This window comes from Equus przewalskii, chromosome 8 (assembly GCF_037783145.1).
Source record: "Equus przewalskii isolate Varuska chromosome 8, EquPr2, whole genome shotgun sequence".
In the NCBI taxonomy this organism is placed as follows: Eukaryota; Metazoa; Chordata; class Mammalia; order Perissodactyla; family Equidae; genus Equus; species Equus przewalskii.
Genome location: NC_091838.1, coordinates 27,583,232 through 27,608,310, shown reverse-complemented (window position 1 = coordinate 27,608,310; position 25,079 = coordinate 27,583,232). Strand labels below are relative to the sequence as shown.

The 25,079-nt window shown below is 43.9% G+C and overlaps 1 protein-coding gene across 2 annotated transcripts in view; it reads left to right on the top strand.

The window, feature by feature from the left end:
- LYN (LYN proto-oncogene, Src family tyrosine kinase) overlaps window positions 1-16,000 on the top strand; it is a 113,899-nt gene extending 97,899 nt beyond the window's left edge. For both annotated transcript variants that reach the window (XM_070630596.1, XM_070630595.1), the window contains exons 11-13: window positions 3,913-4,066; window positions 6,795-6,926; window positions 14,538-16,000. In XM_070630596.1, coding sequence (XP_070486697.1) covers window positions 3,913-4,066; window positions 6,795-6,926; window positions 14,538-14,740 — 489 coding nt within the window. In that variant the 3' untranslated portion in view covers window positions 14,741-16,000. The remainder of the gene's footprint in view (window positions 1-3,912; window positions 4,067-6,794; window positions 6,927-14,537) is intronic.
- Window positions 16,001-25,079: the final 9,079 nt, after the last annotated feature.

The following is a 25,079-nucleotide window of genomic DNA, read 5'->3' as shown; positions in this document are numbered from 1 at the left end:
TTCGGTTTAGCATCTTCTAGACCAAGCATTCAAAATGGGGACAAGATCGCCCCCAAGGGAGTGAAAATTGGTTCTTGGAGGATGAGGAAATCTTAGATATTACAATAGTTTGTGGCCCTGCAAATCTCAAATCTATCCAACAAAATCTGATTTCTTTGTATTTAATTTCCCCAGTTAAGGATAAATTAACTTTAACTAAAATTTTAAATTTTAATTGAATTAAATTTTTCTTCTTAGGGGGTGATAATGGAAAAAGGTTGAGAAACACTGTTCTAGTCAGAGACACCCGAAACTAAGCTTGTATGTACTTCCTGAGGTGGATCTCCTGAACTCTAGCTGGGGAAAGTTTGTGCTACCTTTTCAGAGGAATGAAATTTGGGCTTAACAACGAATTCTAGGAGAAAACTTCAAAAGCATCTTCCTGTCTTCTCAGTAAAAAAGTATTCTTTTGATGAAAAATTTGAGTTCCAGAAGCGTCTAGTTATCTATGCAACGCTGAGCTCTCTTGCTGATGTGACATCCTGGAATGTGGTGTTGAGAGCATGGCTGCTGAGGGCAGACACACGTGGGTGTGGGTCGTGGCTCTCTCTTTCCCTCTGGCTTTCAGCAGGTTCTTGTACCTAAGCCACATTTGCATCTGTACAACTGAAATAAAAGTTACTTGGTAGATTTGTTATTCAAATGAAGCATGAATTGGGTATAAAGAATGTAAAACAGTGTCTGGAACATAATGAGTGCTCAATTCATGGTGGAAGAAGTGGCAGTTGTTAATATCTATTTATCCATCTATCTATCTACCTACCTATCCATCATCTACCTACCTGTCATCATCATCATAGTAAAATATCTGTGGGCACAAAACAATCTCCTGTCTGTCCTCACCAGACCTCCGTATCAGGTCCAACTCCAGAGAATCCTTCACGAGTCGCCTTTCTGAGCTAATGGAGCAATAGAAAGTGGGAGGCGAGTGCTCCCTTCTCCCTCAGTCCCCGTATTTATGCGACAGCTCTTTCTGCAGTGCTGACAACTGTTAGACCAGGAGGCCTGGGGAGGAAGAAGGTATTCCGTGAAAGAAAAGTTGATTCTAGATTCCATTAGCCAAAGTAGTCTCTGATTTCTTCCTGCTGTTGCGAAATAGAGCCAGATTTACTTTAGCCAAAGTAAATACAACAACCAAAAAAAAAAAATTAAGTTTTGAAAAAAAAGAAACCAAGAAAGAACAATATACGTAGACCAGGGAAAGAATAATTTTTATATAAGAAGAGAGTCGTAGTCTTTTATGACCTCAAAAGCAAGTCATATCTAAAAGCTTTGATTTTGCTTCCCTATCTATTATTTATTCAACTTGGCTAATGCTGTTGTTTCGAATCTTGGTCTTGGTGAATACTATTATTATTGTGTGGAACACGAGCTCCGTAAAGCACTCTGACATGGAAAAGAAAGCCAACATAAAGTGGGCTTGTTGCAAGTCTGATATTATTTCAGAGAATCATTTTTAAAAATGCATTCAGATTTGTGTAAATGCAGAACTTGGGTAGATGTGTTGCCAACAAGTTCTTAGAATGCTTTTTCTAACAAACTGATCATTAAAATCCATCACCAAGAATGAGAGAGATGTGGGTCCTTGGTGCCATGCCTTAGAGGCTCTGTCAGTGCCACCAGCACACATCTGTGGGTCAGTCAGCATCCGCAGAGGCGTGTCTGGCACACATTCCTGATTGCTACTGTCAGCTGCAATTTCACGTGTAAGTTGGAATTGCAGCCAACTTTGGCTCTCTCAGGTTCCTGGCCAGTTTGTATATAATTATTGGAATGTTACATAAGTACCTAAGAACAGCAATGTGCAGATCCTATACCTCCCTAGGGTCCTTACATTCCTGAGATGATCATAGACAGGTATACAGGTGAGGAGCAGGGAGCCTGGGACCACACTCAAGAGGAGAAGGCGAGTTGGGCAAGGCTTCTTAGAGCGAGTGACGCCTCAGCTGAGACCTGCGGAATGAATTAGCTAGGCCAAAGGGGCAGGGAGCGAATGTTCCAAGCAGAGGCAGGTGTGGAAGCCAGGATCCAGGGGAGGAGACCGTCATGGTGAGGAGGCAGGAGGGATAAACAGGGGTCAGGCTCACGGGGCCTCAGCAGCAGTGTTAAGGAGTTTGGACATTGTCCTGAGGTTAGTTTTAAGTAGGCAGTGACCCAGTTGGACTTGCACAAAGGATTAAAGAATTCTTGGGGAGGGATGTGGTAACCCAAACTACTCCGGAAGTATGGGCTGGCCAAGCTGTCCAGGAGGGACTGGATGCGAGTTCAGCCAGCAGGCGTCACATAGTCTGGGTCTTCTCCACTTTACCTGCGCTGTTCGAGCGCTGCACACATTATTCTTTGCTATAGAAGCTTTACATTATTAAATTGTCATTTCAACTGAAGGAAAAGGTCAGACCTCTTTTGTTCTTTCTGATTTATGATTTTCTCTGTTCAAGAAAGTATTCCTTGGTGCTGGTCAGACGTGCACTCCTGGGCTCACAGGACTTTGAGACTGACCTAATAATCAGAGACTGATTATTATATGCCAGGTTTTGTGACCACAAAAACATCATCTGCCAAATTCCTGCAGCGGTGTGTCAACAACACAGTGTTTTGGTAGCATTCAAAACCCAGCACATTTTCCAAAGAACTTTCTTTGCCTCTGAGAAGAGGTTTGGTGACAGGGTTAAAGGGCCCACTAGATACAAGCAGGAACAGAAAAGATGTAAGTGTGCCTCTGCCCTGAAGGTGCTTCCTGTCTGGATGGCATGACAATGATAAGCACAGCAAACAGCGTGAAATAAGGACAAAGCTATGATCAGTAGGTGCAGATGGTTTTTATACAAATTGACCCATTGAGGGTGGGCATAGAGTGAACAGAAGTTATCCAGGAGGAACTCAAGGAAGGCCCCCTGGGCAGAAGGTCAGCCTAGGGATTGGCCAAGAAGGGAGGAAAGGCATTCCAGGAGGAGGTCAAGGAGAAACATGCCCAGTAATAAGGAGCTAAACCGGTGCTAAGCAACATGGCCTGGCTGAAACCGGGGTTTGAGTTGAGACAAGCAGTGCCGTTGTGGATGAGTGGGGAGTCAGGTCCTCTAAGCTGAGCCACCTGGAATTCAAGGTAAAATCTGTCCGAATACATTCGTTCCTGTGTGACATAATCCTAATTAGAGTTTCCCCTCTAACTGCTCACCAGATACAGCTACTTGGTTCGTTCTTTCTTTCCTTCCGTCCTTCCAGATCCTTATCTTTATAATTTGTTAAGGTTTTTCTTAAAAATCTGATTTTGATTTCCTTAAAAACCCAATTTTCTAGTAAATGGTAAGTAGTAGTCTCTCGTCCCCCATTTTCTTGTTTTGTTTAAACCCTTGATTCCTTCCGGCTGTCGCGCTTTGTTGTCAGAGTGAATCTTTCTGGCCATCCGGGAGGGACTGTGCAGAGAAAACCTGGGGAACCAGTTCTGTGGGCTGTTGATTAACCTGACAGCAAGGATGCTGCTGACCAAGGACATCCTGTTCCTGACACCCCAGGCAGTTCTTTGTATCAGTGTGTCACTTTCTCTAGCTCTGTTTTCTCATTTGAAAAACTGGGATAATGACATCTGTATATCTACGTGCAAGAACTTGAAAAGATTCTCCACACATTAGACAATATTGAGACAGGTAGTTATTTAAGAAATCATGTTGAGACGTGATCGCCATCATCGGAGATTGGGGGGGAAGTTATTCTAGAAAGGATCAAGATGGTGATTGTAATTTACCCACTGTTTTTAAAACTTGAATGAGCAGAATAATATACATGAAAGGATTTCAGGAACTCATAAGCTTTTTGGTTTTCCTTGATGGCCTCTATGATGACCTAATCAAAAACCGAGAGCCTTTCTGTTTTCAGATTGCAGAGGGAATGGCGTACATTGAGAGGAAAAACTACATTCACCGGGACCTGCGAGCAGCAAACGTCCTGGTCTCCGAGTCGCTCATGTGCAAAATTGCGGATTTTGGGCTTGCTCGAGTGATTGAAGATAACGAGTACACAGCAAGGGAAGGTATGTTCTCGTGACCATCTTTAGGTGTTTTGTTATTGTTTAGTGTTATTTTGTTTTTGTCCTTTTTTAACAAAGTTGCAATAGTCATCATTTAAAAAAACTCATTTGGTAAAATATTCAAAATGTACCACAGGAGCTGTTTGTGGTTCTATTTTAATAACTGTTTTAAAAAGTTACCTTCTTGATTAACTCCACCTGAGACTTTTATAAAGTTTACAAATGCTATCATTTGTATTTCAATTAAGGGAAGCAGAACAAAAAAGAGATTTGGCAAGATCAAGATTCTTTGTTTACATTATATGTTTATATTATGTGTTTTCACCCAAACAATGAAGTACACTTTCCTTAACTACACAGAAAATATTTGTGACAATCATTCTATATTCTAGCCTTTTAATAACAAATTAAAACATAGAAATTATCACACCCATGGAAGTAAATATAATGCTACAAAAATCACTCCTTTATTTTCCCACATTCCATATTATACACAGGAACCGAAAACGCACAGGGAGGCGTAAATCTCCCAGTCCTTGGCATGTGGCTCTATGGCCGGGCCCATGGCCCTTCCTCTTGCTTATGGCCTGAGGATTCTGATGGGCTTGCTCAGGAAAGCTGAGTCAATGTTTTTGCAGTGCTTTCTCTCTTCTGAGAGAGCCAAGCACTCTCTTGACATTCCTAAGAATTGTTAAACAAGGATTATTTTCCTTTTAACTACATGTGTGTTGATTTCTGGAAGATGTCCGCAGGATTTAGAGAGGTGACAAAGAGTCTGAAAACATTGTTTTGATTTGTTTAGCATCTCTTGCATCCGTCATGTTTAAGGTGGTTCTCCTCCTGCCTTCAGCCTGTGTTCTCCTAGGTGGGTGATAACTTATCCTTGACCTTCATTATCCTCAGCAAACAGGCAGGTGAGAGGCTGGCCCCATGGCCTAGTAGTTAAGTTTGGCGCACTCTGCTTCAGCGGCCCAGATTCATGGGTTTGGATTCCAGGCGCAGACCTACGCCACTCGTCAGCCATGCTGTGGCAAGGACCCACTTATAAAATAGAGGAAGACTGGCACAGATGTTAGCTCAGGGCTAATCTTCCTCAGCAAAAAATAAAAAAAAAAAGCAAGGCGAAGGAGAAGAGTTGGAGGAGAAGGAGTTAAAAAAATAATCACTAAAATGTAATGAGCATTTGCAGTGTGGCAGCCACTATTCTAAGTGCTTTTCATACCTTATCTCATTTATCTTTACGATAACACTGTGTGATAAGTATTATTATTATTATATTATTCCTACCTTATAGACGAGGAAGCAGAGAGGTTCAGCAGCTTCTGAGGTCCCATAGTAAATGGTAGAGCCAAGATTCAAACCCAGGAGATCTAGCCTCAAAGTAAAAGAGCTAGAACTTATTCCACTAGTTTTGTTGAATTTGACAAGTCCAGAGTCTCACAAAAATAACTGTTCTTATGCGAGAGAGGTGGCGTAGTGCAGAGAGCTGGGCTCTAGAATTAAACGGTAGCCATTGCAGGGCAACCCTAGTGATGTTTACCTTTCCCTGGTATTTGTACTGTGCCAAGCATGCAAATCAACCCACTTAACCCTGACAGCAACCTGGGGAGGTTCTGTTGTGTCCTCATTTTACAGATGGAGGTGCCAAGAAGGCACAAAGACAATGAGTCACTTGCCAGGGTCACACTGAGCTGGAATAGCAGAAACAGTGTCCAAACTCCGGCTGCGCGGTGCAGACCCAGTGTGCCCCCACCCGCCCCTCCCCTCCCCTCGTGCCTGCTCCCCCCCCCCCCGCCCGCTGCCCGGAGCAGGTGGGGTTTAACGCCGGATTGTACGCAGTGAGTGCCTGGCACACAGGAGCTGCTCCACGAGGCTCTCTGGTGTCCTATTGTTCTTATTCGGATTTCCACTTTCAGTCTGACACCACCCAAAATTTTAAAGCAAAAACATAATAAAGGCAAATCTGTTTAAAAATGTAAAATATGGCTGGTTGAAACCCTTTGCCTTTCCAGGGAGTAGGAATGAGTCTGTACCTGAGTCCCTGCTTTCCTCAAGGTGACCTCGTGGGTGCCCCCAGCCAGGTTTACCTCTCAGGTGACCCAGTGACTAAGTATCCCTTAGCCTCACCAACTCCTCATGAGACACCTAGTGTCATCACTATCTCATTCTGGGCACATCATCCTCTTACCCGATTCCTGAAAGTGCAGTGATGTTTGGTCCTGTCAAGTGAGAGCGTGAGACATTAAAGTGTAGAGTGGCATCTAAAATTCCTATTGGTACAGGCTTCAAGAGATTTATCCACGAGAATGTACACATCAAGAGACGTTGACATTCCCTATAAACGTGGTATGGGCTCATTAGAGAAAATGTGAGCACTGAAGATGCAGGCTTTGGAGGCTGGTGTTGAGGGAGAAATGTACAACCTAAGAATAAATGCCTTTCCGTTCTGTGTCATGTTCTTCACGTGTGATGTGGGCTAGTTATGGTGTCTCTGGAGGAACACCGGAAACTTTGCTTCTTAAGAGGGGAATGCCCCAAGGGGAAAGAGAGGAGAGGCCCGCATTGCTAGTATAACATTTTGTACCATCTCTCTTTTGCATTATGTGTATGTTGCCTATTCAAATAAATAATTAAAATTTTCCCAAAAGAAGGAAAGTGTGAGGGTCACATGCCCATGACGTTTTTGTTTCAGCTCAGAGGCCCAAGTAAGACTCACTGTCTTCTCCCTTAGGTGCTAAATTCCCCATCAAGTGGACTGCTCCAGAAGCAATCAATTTTGGATGTTTCACTATTAAGTCTGACGTGTGGTCCTTCGGAATCCTCCTGTATGAAATCGTCACCTATGGGAAAATCCCCTACCCAGGTATGGTTGACCTATTTCCATTCAAGAGGTGTGTATGAGAAAAAGCCAAATGGCATGAGGCATAAAAAAATAAACCCAAAGATGGCCCCATGGCCAAGTGGTTAAGCTTGCACGCCGCTTCAGCAGCCCAGGGTTTCACCAGTTCGGCTCCTGGGTGTGGACCTTGCACCACTCATGAAGCCATGCTGACGTGGTGTGCCACAGGGAAGAATTAGAATATGCAACTAGAATATGCAACTATGTACTGGGGGGCTTTGGGGAGAAGAACTAAAAAAAAACAAAAGAAAAATTGGCAACAGATTGGCTCAGGGCCAATCTTTTATAAATAAATAAAATAAAAATAAACCCATATCCAAAAGCTAAGAATAAGCATTTCGTGCTAGAACTTGATTTTGACTGTCTTTAGTGGAAAGGGTTCTAAAATATGCTTGGACACTTTTCTGCATTCCGACTTGCTTGAGTGCATGTTCTTCACTAACTAATTCTGCCACTTAATGCCTAGAATGTGCCTGGCACAGTCATAGGTGTTGCAGATATAAAGATAAATTAGGGGATTAGACACAGCACCTGATGGAAGAGGAAACAGACATAGAAATGAGGATTTCTGATGCCTTTTGGTTAGTTTTAAAACAGAGGTTTGTGTAAAGTACTTTAGAGTCTCTGACTCTTCAGGAAATACCCACCTCTGTTTATCAGTGACAGATCCTTCAAATCTTTAACTAACTGGATATGAGGACATCATCCCGTGTGTCTAGATTCCTAGCACCTGAAGCCCTTGGAGAATCCCAGATTCTGCCAGCCATCCCTTTTTCCAGGATCTGTGCTGGAATGTGCAAGAAGAGCGATTGTATATATATATAATCTGATACCTGATCAAATAAACCTATACTCATCAAATGATGCGTGATATGTACAGCATGCTCCACAGCGATGCACAGACGAGGCCCCTCTTGTCTGAGAATGAGACTGTTGCCCAGAACTACGTTGCCAGCTCCTGGCAGAGCTTCTGAACTCAAGACCCATGTGCCTCCCGAGATCTGGCTCTCACCCACTGTGCTCAGTACCCAGGATTAAAAATATTTGGCGTGAAAAATCATAAAAAGTGTAGAAGAACCAGTAGAAAAAGGGTGCAAATCACAAAAAAATATATATGATAAGATCAACCAGAAACCGTTGGCTGGTCTTGTCTCCAGGTGGCTTCTCCTTTGCGAGGACTGGGGACATGAGATACCTTTGGGAGTTCTGGGTTGCTGAGGTTTCCAGTCACAAGAGTTGTGTGTTAGCAGAGCCTCTCGCGTGAGGACGTGTTGAACAATCCTATTGACTTAAATATCAGAGGACTCGATTCACAGATAGCACAGAAATTGGTGAACATTGTAACACATGCCATTTCCATCTGTTATAAAACTGCTTGTGGGAGAGACTCCACTGGTAATTGAGTTGTCTGAGAATATTTTCTTTAACTGGTTAGGTGCTGGATATGTTGTTCTTTTTTTAAAGTGGTTTAGAAGCTGTGTGCCTAGCTTTGCAAAATAAAAAAAGAATACTATAAAAGAGGGGGGAAAACCAAAAAAGAAAAATAGGAAAGCCACATTTAAAGTGAATTCATATTTTTAGAGGAAAGAAAAACTAAAAGGTGTAATGTATCAAAATGTTACTATCATTGGGCAATGAGGTAATAGGTAATATTAATTTTCTTCTTAATAAATTTCTGAAATTTCTAGTTTTTGCAATCGGGTTTTTATTAAATATTTTCATTCTTGTCTAAGTAATATATGCACATTAAAGAATCAGGTAGTGCAAAAAGACTTCTAATGAAAAATTGCCTCCCTGGCCTCTTGCTTGCTGATGCTCCTCAAAGGCATCTACTTTCAGGAATCTTGGTTATTTATTCTAATATTTGCTGCTCGTAGTTCCAAATATTATCCACATACTGTTATTCTTAAGTAGAGTTTTTCCCCAATTTTACTTATTATTAAATAAGAATATTATCACATGGTTCTAAATTCAAGAGATACAGAGAGGTATATGGTGAAAGGTGTGTCTTTCACCCCTGTCCTCCAGCCACACAACTCCCCCCATAGGCAACCACGTTATCAATTTCTGGTGTATCATTCTAGGAGTATCCATGCACATGTAATTAAAGGTGTACCAAATACACATATTGCTTGGATGCCAAAACTGATAGTATCAACATAGACAAACCTCTGGGAATACGAGAATAAATTATGTATGCAATTTTGTCAATAAAAGTTCCATACTAAAATTCTAGTAGTCAAATACTAAACGTGTGGTGGAATAGTATAGGAGTGTTACTTCCCATTTGCAGTCCTACTCATTGAAATGGATACTTTGAGCAGGCACATCTAATATCATGAACTTCTGTGCACATCAAATAGAATTTAGGAAAAGGCTTTTTTGTAACGTGCTTTTTAGAAAATGGCTTGGCATCTATTAATCATATTTTGGGCAAATCTCAAAAATGCTTTGTCTTCAATTACTGTTGGTCCATTTCAACAATTTGTTGTTGTTGTGTTTTAAAATGTTTAGCCCCCATAGACTCAAAGCTGTGAGGAATTGTTCCTTCAAGCAGTCTCTTGGTCTCACTGATGAGTGAGCGTTGAACGAGTAAAGATGGTTTCTCACGGTTGTTGCCGTACGTGACTTTGGAGTCGTTCCTCATGAAAATTTGAGGCATCAAACTTAATATTCTGCTTCTAATTCATACTTAGAAGATAGAATACATTCCCAAATAGGACTTTTTCTTGAGAGACTGATGACTTAAATAAAATTAAATAGCTAAATAAGTACAGTTATCAAATTTGCCTGTTATTAATGCTAGAATACCAAACATTTTCACCTAGAATTTTTAAACCAACTCCACTGAATCCAACTTCTGAAATGTCTGGGCTGCAGGCTGATGGCTTCTGAATCCTGTCCTCTGTCTAGGGGCTCATTTCCTCTGTGGAAGAACTCTGGATCTCTCTTCATTCCTGAAATTTCAGGACAGTGTACCTTGGTGTGGTGCTTTTGCCGTTTTTATGTTATGCTGGGTACTTGTTTTCTCCTTTCTATTTGAAAACTTGTAGCCATATATTCTGGGAAATTTTCATATAGTATTGCTTCTTTGAGAATTTCCCCCTCTCCATTTTCTGTTCTCTTTCTGAGTCACTTGCTGGCAGGATGGTAGACCTCCTGGACGGATTCTCTGAGTCTCACGCCTGGTCTTCTGTCCTTGTCATTCTTTCCTTCTGTACTTCCCGCCCTTCCTTTGATAAGAGGTCTCCTGGGAATGAGGGTCTCTGGACCACTCAGCTTACTTGTCAGCCCCCTCATGGGTCAGTATCTCCAGGTCTGTTCTCTGGGACCATTTAGTTTATTCAGAAGAGAATTTTCCAGGCCCTGTCTGTGGGTACCAGCTGGCTGTCAGCATTCTGGGGGCTCATTGGGGAGGGGGCATCAATGTCTTTTTTTTTTGGTACTGTGGTAAAATTGACAGAATAAAATTTACCATCTTAAACATTTTCAAGTGGACAATTCGGTGGCATTTAGTACATTCACAATCTTGTGCAACCATCACCACTATCCATTTCCAGAACTTTTTCATCTTCCCAAACTGAACCTCTGTAACCATTAAAAACTAAATCCCCACTTCCCCTCCCCCCAGCCCCTGGCAACCGCTGTTTTACTTGCTCTATGAATTTGCCTACTCTAGGTCCCTCCTGTAAGTGGAATCATATAGTCTTTGTCCTTTTGTGTCTGGTTTATTTCACTCAGCATAATGTCCTCAAGGCTCATCCGTGTTGTGGCATGTGTCAGAAGCGTCTCACTTTTTCGTGTTCAGCCTTTCTCCTCATCCCCAGTGTCCAGCCACACTTTATCCGCTCCTCCGCTGGGCCAGGCGTTCCTGAGCGTGGAGCTTCTCTCCTTCAGTTTCTCCAGCGTCAACCTGGGTACCTGCCAGGCAGGCTCTGGGTGCAGTCCTGCCTGCGGCCACTGGCCTCACCCCTTCCTTTGCATGTGTGGTAACTCCATGTGGAGCCTTCCCAGGACTTGGGGGGATAAAGCACCTTGTCTGTTCTTGGTGTCCCTCTCTTGTAGGCGCTTTGGTTTCACGTTCCTCCTCTTGGTTCAGACCACTTCTGCCTCTGGCTGACAGGTGTCTCCTGCTTTCATCAAAGAGGGAGTTTAAGTTTCTGTTTCTTGTTCTCTTTTTTGTTTTGGGATGAATTAAAGGTGAGAAAGAGGGGAGGGCAAAAGATTCTTACTTCACTATCTTAAAAGCAAAACTGTATTAATATTTATGTATGAATTTTCTGGTGAAAAGAGGGATCTTTGTGGTTGGGGTTTTATTTTGCTTTGCTCTTCTAAAGACAACGGAGATTTGAAAATGACAAAGTTTTCTGAAGCATCGTGTCTTTTCTGGCTGTTTCTTACCAGATATATCTAGCATCTTAATGCTGTAAGTGACTCAGAATCAGGAAACTCATCCTGCTGCAAATGCTCACGTCAGTCACAAGCAATGCTCGGAAAGAAAATAATTTTCCCTTTTGGAAGTATTGTTGGTGTGAGACTGTGATTCTGTGGTAGCCGGTCCTTCCTCTCTCACACACACAGAAGGCCCCTGCGTCTTCAAAGATTGTGATGGTCCCTAGAGCTGCTGGGCTCCCGTCTCCTGTTACCAAGCCCCTATTCCTTTTCCAATCTCTGCTGTCCTGCCTTTTTCCTCTTCCTGTGCTCCTTCACCAACTTTTAGTTTCTGCTAATTCCTGTCCGTTTCAGATGTCGCTTCCTACTCCCCACCCACCTCCCTCTGCTAAGGGTATCTTCCCCATTGGGCTGTGTGCCATGTGAGGACAAGACTCTGACTTAATTATCTTTCTATCTCTTAGAACTTAGTGCTAGCTCATGCCCCATAGTAAGTACTCAATAAATGCTTGTTGATAGGATGAAGGATGGAATATGAAATTGCTTGCCTTTTTAGATCACCAGCCAATGGGTGTTTGCTTTCTTTAACCCACCAACAGACCAGTTACCAAGTATCAGGTTTAATCTTAGGTCTGGTGGAGCTCTCCTGCCCCTCTCCTTCTTTCTTCCATAAGACTTGTCATTTAAAAGCCTTATTTTGTTTGTCAATTTACTTGTACATAAAAAGATAGATTTCAGATTTCCTTGTTTTTATTCCTCTTATCAAGTCAGATTCCCCAGGCAGGATGGCTCATGCCTGACCTTTATCTGCGTCACTGAAAGAGTTCTTCAGAGTTAGGAGAACATACAAGAACAAGGAAGAAAAAAATCTGTGGTGCAGCAAGGGGAGGCCTTGAAAGGTTTATCATCTGTGGGCACATTCTGACCTTTTATGCAACTGGGGGTTCTCCAGGAAGGAAGTGAAAGAGGTCTTCCTAACCAAGTTTGCAGATCCCAGCTGCTGTTTCCGTCATTCTGGATATTAGTCCTCCCACCAGGATCCCAGAACTTCACCCAATGTCCATGTAGAAGTAAACACAGATATTTCTTCTGAAATTTATCCAAGTGAGCTTGGCTAGTTACAAGAGCCAGAGCAATACTGAAGCCACATAATTTCTGGAGACCAGAACTCCAAAAAAAGAAAGGGATGCAAATAGGCCCCTTGGCTTCAAGCAATGGGAATCACATGAAGTCTTCCAGTTAGAACATTCCAGTTACGCAAATATTTGAAGATGGTGTTTCAGAAGTAGACTTGAGCAAAATTAATTCACCATGTAAATAACTCTCAAGAGACTTTAATGATTATAAAGTTTGCTTGGATCTTTCAGTTTCAAAAACAAGGGCTCTTCCGAGACAGAAATAACCATGTCTTCTTTCAGGGGTTCAAATCCAGGCAGGGCCCTTCAGTCATTGTGTCCTTAGAGGAAGAAAGCTTAGTTAAGGCCAGAGGAGTTCAGTGGTCCCTGGTCATGACCCACAGTGACAAATCTGCAGAAACCTGCTCCATATATAAAATGAACATTTCACAAAACCACGCCGACTTTTACTACGTGCAGTGCATTCTGATCTTTTTTATTTTATTCTGTTATAATTTATTTTTTAAAACACTGGTAGCTCCCTAAAAAAACCATTTTTTGATCCCAATTGAGTGGTGACCCACAATTTGAAAACAGATTAGAGAATAAATTCAAAAGAAGGTTCTGTTTCAAATCTAGTAAAGGACATTTCCCCTAAAGTACTAGCTCTCTTTTAGAGTCTTTCCAGTGACCACTGGCAATCAAATCTCCGGCGATGGAAAGGAGAGAGCTATGGAAAAGAAATTGTTACGATGGGGGAGTTCTTCATGTGCCAGATAGTGTACATATTCCACATGAAAATATTCCTCATGAAATACAGCTCCTCTCTAGAAGAGGCGATATCCATACAGAATAAGGTACCCTCAAAACAGGCAAAACATACAGATGTGGTTAGGTACTGATAAAACTGCCAAATAGGCACATTTCTCTATCCCATTTTAATAATGAGGGGAAATGTTATTGAAATGATCATTTTTTTCCTTAAAGCTATTCTCAGTATCAAATATCAACTGTTCAGCTTCTGAAGTACCCTGACACATTGGACCACACTAAAACCCATCCTCCAGTGGCAGTCCTCTTGGAGAGCTCAGTGGGAATAGTGAACACGCTAGTTCCCTCCCCGGTGGGAGAGGGTGCACGGTCCAGGGGCCCTGTGAGCTTTGACTCTGGACGGTGCTGAGGACTGGGACAATGTAATGATTAGGACATAATCAATCCATCTGGCTGATTTAAGGGTCCTGACTTCTTTAAGTTTACTTACAACGAAAAGCTGATTTTTTAAAAAAGTACTAGCATGAGATAATGTATGTGAAAATGAATTTTTTTGGTGTATGTATGAAGCTGAAAAAAATACTACAGAAGAAATTGAGATTAAAGGTTAGAGTTGAGCCTGAGTAGTTCACTGAAAAGGTCAGTCAAGTCCAGCGTCCTCTCATCATTAAAGAGAGCTTGCTGTGTCTTCTACTTAGCACGTTTGCCTGTTTACACTTTGGCAAACTGAATGCTGTCTTCATCCCCTTTATCCTGAAACTTGTCTACTTCTTCCTTACAGAAATGTCCTTAGCCTCCATCAATTTTCTAGGGCTACCATAACGAAATACTGCACACTGGGTGGCTTACACGACAGAAATTTCTTTTCTCAAGGTTTGGGAGGCCAGAAGTGTGAGATCAAGGTGTCGGCAGGGTTGGTTTCTCCCGAGGCTCCTCCTCGATTTGCAGGTGGCCGTCTCCTCCCTGTCTTCCCGCAGCCTTTCCTCTGTGCACCCGCATCCCCGGCATCTCTCTGCGTCCCAGTCTCCTCTTTAATAAGGACACCAGTCAGCCTGGGCTAGGGCTCATTTAACTCAATTCCCTCTTAAAGTGCTTGTCTGTAAATGCAGTCACATTCTGAGGTACTGAGGGCCCGGACTTCAGCATATGAATTTGCAGGGGAACACGGTTCAGCCATAAGAGCCTCTAAAGCTTGCTTCAGTAATGGATGCAGGATGTGGGTAGCAAAAAGACCATTGCAATGCTTGACCTCAGTCAGGTTTCTAAATAACACGGGTTTTTTTTTTTCTTGCCTTAGGGAGAACTAATGCCGACGTGATGACTGCCCTGTCACAGGGCTACAGGATGCCCCGCATGGAGAACTGCCCAGATGAGCTCTATGACATCATGAAAATGTGCTGGAAAGAAAAGGCGGAAGAGAGGCCGACGTTTGATTACTTACAGAGCGTCCTGGATGATTTCTACACTGCCACGGAAGGGCAGTATCAGCAGCAGCCTTAGAGCGCAGGAAGACTCCAGCCGTTCGCAGGGACGGCTGCCTCACTGAAAAGAGAAAGTGTGATCCCTGGTTGCACTAGTCACTCATGTGCTGGGACTATCGACCGTCCCTGCTCCTGAAAGTGAGGCTAAATTACTCAGGAAGAACACTCTACACGTGGAAAAGTATTCTCTTCTCATAGGCCGATGCCCATGGTTTGCAGCTCGGATGGCCCCCAGCTGGCCATCTTGCTTTGCTAGACCAAGATCTGAACACGAACTTCTGAGAAGAAAACACCTGTCCTATCCAGAATGCACCCACTGGGGCCCCTCGTTTACAACTGGTTGTGTGACTCGGAGATTCAGGGGCCGTTTCAATAAATCCCCAACAGCAGCAGAACTAAACTCACTCATAAAGATAAAATAACCAGATGCCTATCATGACACTTCTTTCTATTTTCTCTGTGCTTTGGCTGATTTGTTAAAAAAATTACTAATCCAACCTGTTAGATTTTGCAGGTAAAGTCAGAAGCTAAAAAATGTCTTTCCAAGATTTCAGTGATTTCCCCTCCCCGAAAGTCTGAGACTGTTAAACATTTTCCTTCCTTGGAGGCTGCTTGGAACCCCCGGATGGGAAGCAGCAGCACTTTCCTGGTCTCTTCCCTGTCAACGCGTCACTTGTGAGCCTGCAGAGCTGCTGCGTTAAGCAATGTGGAGCCCCCGACGGCCGGGCCCACCCAGATCCCCCGGGAAAGAGAGCTGAGCCTCAGAAACTGCTCTCTCTTCCAAAGGGATGTTTTTAATGGTCCAGCTTTTCAATTCCACCGTTTCCTACCTACAGACTTTTTTGACAGTGTAGTGTGGAAGAACAGCAAGATTTAATCTCTGCAGAACCTTCTAGGGCCTTATAAAACTTAAGAATTTTCTTTGTTGCTTCAGATGATTTGAACATTATTTTAATGATCAAGTATTAATTTTAGTTGTACTTTAAAAAGTAAAAATGCCATATTTGGGGCTATTTTCGTGATTCAGCAATCTTTTCTAAATCATGTAAGATGTGTGTGAGACTATTTATACAAGAATGTGAGGGAAAGGAAGTGACTTGAGGCTCCGATGAGCCACTGTAGCAAGGGACACGAGAGGTCTTGTTTACTGAGCTTTCCTACTGTAAGCGCTGAATGGGAGACGCTGTGGCACATCACGTGTCACTCTGCTGTTGTGTATATATCTAATGTTTCTATTTTGTGGTTTTATTTTAATACACCTGGCCCAGTAACGTCTCAAGCTTTTTACTTGTGTTTAACATTTCCAACTATCGTCAACATAGGAAAATGAGTACAAATTGGGGAAAATGAGAGGTGACCCCATATAGTTACGTTGTCTAGAAAACTTGTACGACTTCTCCCTCCATCCTTTGAGTGTTTTCAGATTGGAGAACTGAGGAGTTGATGGCCTGGACACCTGAACATCCCTTGATGGGAGCAAGTAGGATCTGTTCTCAGATAGGCTTAGCAGGCACCACTAAGGTTTCATTTGGTATGGGCTGGCTAGGTGTTAGGTGCCTAGGGGAAGGGATAAAATATTCTGCTTTCCCCTAAATTTTAACTTCTTTTCCTGTGTCATTTTTTTAATGTCCTTTCTAAAATATTCTAAAATTCTCAATTCTCAAGTGCCGCATTCACAAAGATAGAATATTATCTTCGTATAATGTTTATGAAGCTTGATTCACAGTGGTAAGTTTTCTGCATACACCCACCTGTTCATATTTTACTTCAGAATCACGCGTATGACCCAACATGTTGCTTGGAGAAACAACATAAAGAATCCCTAAAGCAAAAAGAAATCTCTAGAAAATTACTAAATTCATCCTCCCCTTGTTTTTCTTCTCTCAATTCTGCTTCCTTTTGCAATTTTACACTCAACTTTCCCTCTCAATCAAGTATGTGATCCTTTCCTCCAAGTGTCCCCATCGTCCCCTTGGGCCTCGTCACTTTCAGCGTGTGCTCAAGCCACGTAGCACTCAATGGACAGCAAGCACAGTCTCTTCCTTTGGCAGTAGAATTCCAACCTCCTCATGACTCACAGGCAAAATGAGGGACTGAGGGGGTGTTTGTAAAATCTTAGGGTCTCCAGTGGTGTGCAGAATGGCTTAAATCATCACATCCCAGGTCGTTACTGAGAACTTGAAAAACAGACTCCCCACTCCCCTTTGCCCCAAGATCCCGCCTTCACTGGTCTGCAGTGAGGGATGTATGGCAATGTACTTGAAAAGCTTCGCCAGTGAACGTAAGGAACACCCAGGCTTGGAGGCCACTCTCCTGCTTTGACACATATTGCAAAGTTATCTGCTCAAAAGAAGACCAGCCTTCTCTTCCCTCAGCTGGCTTGGTTTCCCAAGGGAGGATGTAGAAGTAGACGGGGAAAGAGGAGGAGAAAATGTACGTTCTTCCTTTCTTATGAACTTGAAGCCCACTGGACTTAAAGTAAAACTTGAAAGCTTGACACCATCATCCTTGGTAGAAGGGGACATTCGGTGCTTCCGAGCCCCTCCAGGCCCCTCACTAGGCTCTGCTGGAATCCCACTGGAAAAGCATACTGCCTAGGCCTTCTAGGGGAGATCCTCCACCACAGAAGCCTTGACTCCTGTCCCAAGAGTGTATAAGAGGTCCATAAAAGCAGGGGCCATATTTATTTGCTTACACATTGGGATAGATCACGAGGGCACTGAAACCTAAGTATAAACTCATTTCCAGTTTCGCCTGTGGTGATGGCTTTCCCTTATCTTTCCGTTGTTCCAACAAACTACATCTGGGGCAGTTGCTGCTAAAACGTAGATACTCTGTGCTGAAACACTGGCATCCGATCTGTTAGAATGAATTAAAACAAATGCTCATCCTATAGTTCAGCTCCCCAGCCTTTGTGATTTTAACCGCCATGCTTCACAACCAGTTAGTTTCTTACATTCTTAGCCAACAGCATCTCTCAGAGGAGATCCCAACACCCACCGTTCCCCTTAGTATCTTCATTTTCTTCTTCTGACCAGTTGAATGGAGACTCCAGTTCTCTAGCGCCTACATTTTGGTTACCTGAAGTTTTTAGACTGAGGACGAGAATTGCCATTCTTCCTGATGGAAATGGTGATAAAATACACAGACACCCATCCACCGCCATTTGCTCAGTGCTCCCGTTGGTGCTTTGGCACTTTATACAAATTACCTCTAACTCATACAACAACCCTTGAAGGTATGGACAGTACTGTCACCTGTTTCACAGCTGAGAAATCAGATGCACACAATCATCTGAAATCAAAGGCCACAGAAGGAACAGATTGGCTTCCCTTCATGTTGTTTCCTTGTGAAATAAAACAAATGAAACACCTTTGTAGTGGAATCTCCCTGGCTTGGGTGGGTGTTCTAAGTGGGCAGAGGAATTACTTACAAAATGCTCCATTGGGGTCCACACACATGTGAGGGAAAATTCCTTCTAAGAAATTTTGATTTTGGAAGAGAATTCATTCACGAAGTCAACTCACCACGGACACTTTTTAAAAAGACTATTTATAGAGACTACACTTTGAATAATTTGCTTTGATGACATTTATGCTCCATTTCATAACATGAAATTGTACTAAACTGATATAATTAAATCCCTAAAAGTCCTATTCTGATAGATATGTAGGAGGAAAGCCTTCCAATTTAACTTCCTGTGTCCTTGTGAATCTAAATACTTCAGGTAGGAGTGAGTGCCAAAAATGTCACAGGGTTCCCAAGGTGGCCACCATGTGATCTCGGGTATTTTCCTTAAATGTGGAAATGATAGGGACAGTCTTGGTGGCCCCCAACTCTAGGTCATTGGAAAGATTAGTCAGAAATAACCTGGATTGGCCAATGTGCAGTGTTAACACAGAACTTCTAGAATCAAAGGGGGCTTTATTTACAGCACCAAAAGTAGATGTCCTGTCACAAGGCAAGAAAACAATCTGTGAATTTTTTTTTTATTACACTTGTCCCAGCCTTGGACAGTCCTTAATCCCCCACCTGCTACTCTTAGATCAACTGTGTTTTTGACTTGAGATTTGGCTTTTGTTTTTTTATTTAAAAGGTTAATGCAATGAATATACAGTACCGAATATCTGGTGGTAAGCCCTCAGTGAACACCGGAGAAGAAACCTTTAATTGAATAAAACATTTCTGCAGAAAAATGCCTGAATTCATACAAAATGGGATGAATATCTGCTATAAATAGCTTTAGGTGAGGTTTTGCCACCAAATGAGGTCTAAAAACATTTGGTTTTCAGACTTTTTGGACTTTAAATTGTGGGTAAGGGGATGGATCTATATCCATAGGGCTTGAAGAATGTGCAAGACCTTTTATGACCAGTGGTGTATCTGATTCCAATGGAGGACGTCAGGATTGGAGTTACTCAAAACCCATTTTATGCAGCTGTGTTCCAAGATGGAAAATATTTGTGCATCTCTTTGAAACAAGACAGTCATTAAAATAATCTCTCATCAAATACACCTCCTCTGGGAGGTCTGCTGCTTAGCAGTTCAAGTGGGGATAAATATCTAATGGTTTTAGTTGACCACAAGAGCTACCAGTTTGCTGTGGTCGCTAAAATGCCTAAGGAATGCAGTAGTAGGCTGCGTTAGGAGCTCGAAAGAGGCCACCCACAAAAAGAGGTGCTCTTTCATAACACAAAAGTCACACCATGCGGGAGCATTAATTCAATTCTGAACTCTCCAAGGCAGATTCTCAAGTCTTAACTGCCCCAGAAAAGTCACTTTGCTTTGGCCATGGGTGTACATGAAGGAACTGGGAGCACGTCCACCGTGGAAGTCTTTGGGCAGTTGATGGGAGCCACGGTACAGATGTTCTGATAGAGAAATAAATGAAATCATTTTAAAACATTTGCTCTGTCAAAGAATTAAATTTTGAATCCTTCTTTGTAAGACTTTTTTATCAAGTGGATCATTACTCCTAATCTCTTTTGGTCAAAGTACTCAACGTTAAATAAGGTGTCTGTGGGTTAATAGTAATCATTCAATACAGTGCTTTATGGAACACTTTCCTGAACACAGGGATAGTAGTAGATGTGTGAGTGACTCAGTCTCAAATTGCCTGCTTTAAGGGGAGAAGTAGAGTGATGATATAGGTAGAGCAAGAAAATATTAGAACGGAAAAATATAGGTGCAAAATATGGAGGAGATCATTCTGAGGAGAGATCTCAGAGCTGGTTACAGGAACAGGCATAGAGGTAAAGAAAAAAAGCTTCAGAAATAAGTGACATTCGGGATTCGCTTTGAAGATGGAAGGGTGCTGGCAGGCGCAAGGAGACTGCAGGGAGAAGTTTCATAGAACGTGCAGCGAGGCCAGAGGAAGAGGCAGAGAAGCGAGGGGAGCGCTGAAGCGCAGAGCCCCCCAGACTGGTAGAATTAGGGACGAATTCTCGAGTGTGCATCAGAATCGCCTGGAAGGCTTGTTAAAACAGATCACTGGGTCCCCCACCACCTGACCCCCAAAGAGTTTCCAGTTCTGGGGTGTAAGTCTAGGGAGAGACTTTAGAGTGGCAGCTGACAGTCCTGGTCTTGGACCACCCTTGGAGACCCACTGGATGTACAGATGCTCAGCAGCAGGGGACCCCAGTTGACCAAGATGAGGCCACATCTTGGAGAACATGTGGAGTCCCAGGTGAGGAGCCTGCACTTTCTTAGACCCTGCACACTTGAGAAACCTCATGCCAGGGAGAACAACACAGAGCCAACGTCCCATGGGCTGCGGGGCCACATTGCCTGGCTTTGTACCCTAGCTCTGCTTATTGCGATCAGCTACAAAGTGGGGTAAGAAGAGGAGTAACACCTCACAGGGCTGTTACAGGAACAAATGCTGTAATATCTCACTGTGAGCCAGGCACACAGTTAAGTCAGTGTGTTTGTGAAATAAAGACGTGGAATCAAGATGTTTGTTGATCAAGATGTTAAATAAAATGCAATGTCAGAAAAGCATATTATGATGTCCAATCAGTGAGCAGTGTGAGGGATGGGCAGACAGGAAAACCAGCAAGGAGGCTATTATGGCCATCCCAGTGGAGCAAAGCAAGCTCCCAAACTCCGTGTGGGCCTGCTGTGGGAGACGCTTAGCCGCAGACCCTCTGAAGGCCTTGCCCGATGCCCAGAGATTGGGTTTCTTTGGTTTTGGGGTGGGATGCAGAAATCTGCTTGTGTGTTTTTTTTGAACAACCACCCCCTTTTGTGATATTGATTTAAGCATTCAAATTATAACCTTGAAAAACTCAACTAGGGAAGTGAATTTCGGAGTTGAATTGTGTTCTCCTGAAATTGTATGTAGAAGTCCTAACCTTTAGTACCTCAGAAGGTGACATTGTTTGAAAACAGAGTTGTTACAGATGTGATTAGTTAAAATAAAATGACATCATGGGTAGACCCCTAATCAAATATAACCGGTGCCCTGAGAAGTGCTATAATATGCAGAGGGAAGACTCTGAGGAGAGACCCAGGGAGAAGACAGCGTCTACAAGCCATGGAGAGAGGCCTGGAACAGGTCCCTCCCCACAGTCTCAGAGGGAACCAACCTTGATCTCACTCAGACTTCTACCCTCCAGAAGTGTGGGACGGTAAATTTCTCTTGTTTGAACACCTAGTTTGCGGTACTTCCCTATAGCAGTCATAGCAAATTAATGCAGTAGACTAGTGAAATTTTAGGAGTGGCTAATAAAAGAGAAAATTGTGGAAAACTGAAAGAGGGAGAATCTGCAGTCAGGAAGAGGAGAGCTGGGCCAGCAAACAAGACAAAAAAAGGTTGGTAGTGCAGACACTAGGTGAGCTGATGGTGTGCCATCCAGGGTTCAGAGGATGTGGCTGGGCAGCAGGGTGTTTTCAAATGCAGATTTTATTATTACTCAGGCATAGTGAGGCCAACAGATCAGGACACAATTGCCATTGAAAAGACAGATTGTTACAGTTCTCAAGAGAATAGCGCATGCCACTCCAGGCAAAGCCACACGGGGAAACACTGGGGTCGGTCAGGAGGCAGAGGGAGTGAGGGGAAATGTGGCCAAGAGCCTTTATTGTGGTTTCTGCAGGAAAGGCAGGCAGGGTGAGCAGGCTGAGGACAGGCTGGTGTGAATGACGTCAGCCCGCTCTGGGGAGGAGGGCGTCCCTGGTTGTCTGGTTGCTGGCCCTGAGCTGTTTAGGGCAGGGAGCCTGTGGCCCTGAGTGGGAGGCAGATAAAGGAGGTGTTGGGGTGTGGGCTCTGCATTGGTTGGTTTGCATGTGAAAGGCGAGCTCACAGGGGAGTCATTTCCTATCTCTAGGAATTGGCTACCCTGGGAGGGGCAGTCCTCCAGGGTCAGCAAGGCCCCAGATGTCCAAGCATCAGAATACAGAAAAAACAAAATAAAACCCAAGAATAAGACAAAGCGTCAAAGGCAGCAACAAGGTGGAGGAAGACAAACATGGGGCAGAGCATGGAAGGGTTTTGCCACGAGAGGAGAATAAGCTTCCTGAAGGCGGGAATCAGGAAGCTAGTGTCCCATCCCCAGCACCCAGCAGAGCCCCTCTAAGCCCCAGCTGTTTCTGGAAGTGGGCGGAGGAGAAAGGGGATTTCAAACAGTTAAAGAGAAGGAGGTAAAAAGGCTATTCCCTGCTGAGATAACAGGGGAGGAGGAGGAGGAGAGTGAAGAGGCTGGGGGATCTGATGGGGGCTGAGGTGATGGCACTGTCTATTCAGCAGAAGAGGCAGCCACGCAATGGTAGCGATGGATGCAACTGACCTGTGGAGACAGCACCCAGGGTTTGGAAGGTTGAGGTGAGTGTGAGAGGTGAATGAATGGAAACCCTGCACTGAGTGCAGCTGTGTGCCCCTAGCACACCAGGGAGAGAGCCTGGCACTGCTCAGAGCCATCAACGCCACTGATCACCAAGCGTGTCCTGTACCTCTTGATGCTGGAAGCTGCGCCCTGGTCCCCTCCAGGACAGTGCTCCAGCCACAGCCCCAGGAATGCTTCTGGCGTAAAGAACATAAACCGACACAAAGGACTTCTAATGGAAGCTCAGTGCGGTAGTTTGCTAGGAAGGCTGTAAAAGTCTGCGGGGCTTAAACAACAGGGATTTATTTCTCATGGTTCTGGCTACTGGAAGTCCAAGATCAAGGTGACAGCAGGGTTCGTTCCTTCTGAGGCCTCTCCTTGGCTTACAGATGGCTGCCTCCTCCTGTCTCTTCACATGGTCTCCCTCTCTGCATGTCTGCATCCAAATTTCCTCTTCTTATAAAGACACTGATCATATCGGATTAAGGCCCACCCTCACGGCCTCATTTTCACTTAATTACCCCTGTAAAGACTCTATCTCCAAACACAGTCACATTCTGAGTTGCTGGGGTTAGGATTCCAACATAGGAATTTGGGGGATGGGGGGACACAATTCAGCATAGCAGTCAGTCTCTCAGGAAATAGCAAATGTTGAACTAAAGAGGCAACCAGACAGCATCCTACTGCACCAACTGGGTAGAGCGGCGTGGTTGTCCCTATTCCCCTACGACAACTGCCAGGCCCACCCACCACCCCTGGCTTGCCCAACCCCAAGGCCATTTGAACCTCTCCCCGAGTCTAGTTTGCTCAAGACCTGCTCCCCCAGGCGCACGGGGCTGGTGAGTACCAACTGAGAAAACGGCTTGGAAGTGCGTCCAGTCTGCAATGGACTGTGCGGGTCGCGGTAACTGGGAAAGGCCGTCGGCAGAACCACTGCACGAACAGATCGAGTGTGTGAAGTCACGTTTCCCGAGACGGAAATGTGGCACTTGGAGGCCCGTGCAAGGCATAGCAGCCAACTGGTTGCTGCGTGGGGGCTTATAATAAGGACAATTTTAAGCTGAAGAGGAGAGGAGGGAAGAAGAAGCAGGATGAGAGGAAGGGAGGGGAGGGAAGGAACGTCAGAAGTGAGGAGCAGCATTGCTTGAAATGCTCGTCAGGCCCCCTGGGGAAGTACCTGGCTGAGCCTGCCCCACTGGGACCCCTAAGGCAGCTCTGGGCGCCAGAGGGAGAATGGAAGGTGGGTAGAGAGTTCTGCAGCACCGGCAATAACCACAGAGTCATCTCTGATTCTTCGGATGGGAAAACACAATGAGCACAGGTATTTTCATCCACAGTCATGCGCACACGCACGTACACACACACAGGTAGTAATTATCATCAGTAGCCCTCATCTTCCACTATATCATTATTCCAAAGGATCTGTAAGTATGTCAAGCTTTTTCTTTTATTAACATAAAATTATTTCGGGAGAGATAACACTTGCGTAATATTTCTTGCCACAATCCTCAGAGATTGTGGTGTTTTGTTCTTGATGTTGTCATTTGAAAGTATTTCCTAAAGAAACCGAGCTCAAGGATAGGAAATAGAAGTGAATTATTCTCAACTATGGGAAACGTATAACAATAAAATACCAGCTCTTCATCCATCTGTTCAACCAACTACTATTTCTCGATTGCCTGCTGTGTGCGAGGCTCTGTGCCCGTGCTGGACGACTTGGAATGTACCTCATGCTAAAGGGCATCTATACGCAGACATCTCCCCACCCAGCACACGCCCCCAGGGATTTATGTTGTCACTTAGCTCTCTGAATAGCAGCTTCCCATCTGTCAACGGCTTTAAAAATAGCCAAACCATACTCCAGACAGCTGCTCAGTCTGTGGTAGGAGATAAAAGAGAGGATGAAAAACTTCAAAGACTAAAACTCTCAACTCCAGTGATTAAATGAGAATAAGGATTTTTCTCCTTATTAAGCAATATTCTAACAAAGAATCCTTTGAAGGAGTGAGTCACATATATACAAACTTCTGGGACAATTGCTGGGGTTTAAAACATAGGGCCTTTCTCTCTAGGAGAGGACACAAGCCTGAGGCAGAGGAAGAAGCGAAATCTCCTCCAGCTCCTCCCGGAGGAGAGTTTCGGCTTGATGATCCCCACTAGACACACATCCCCAAACCGACATTCAACGATGTGCGTGAGGTTGAAAATCTGAATGTAAAACGCCACCTAGAAACTCCCATGTTATTACACCGAGCGATACAGAACAAAGACTGGAGTCTCTCCTTTGAGAAAAAGATAATTTTAAAACTTAAAAGAAAAATGACAGACAGAAATATCTTTCCATCCTTTGAACTGAACAAAGTCTATTAAAAAGTAAACAAGTTGCTGTTTAAAAATCCCCCACATCGGGACCGGCGCAGCAGCATAGCAATGAAGTTCACACGCTCCACTTCCGCCCGGGGTTTGTGGGTTTGGATCCTGGGCGCAGACATACGCATCACTCATCAAGCCACGCTGTGGCGTCCTACATATAAA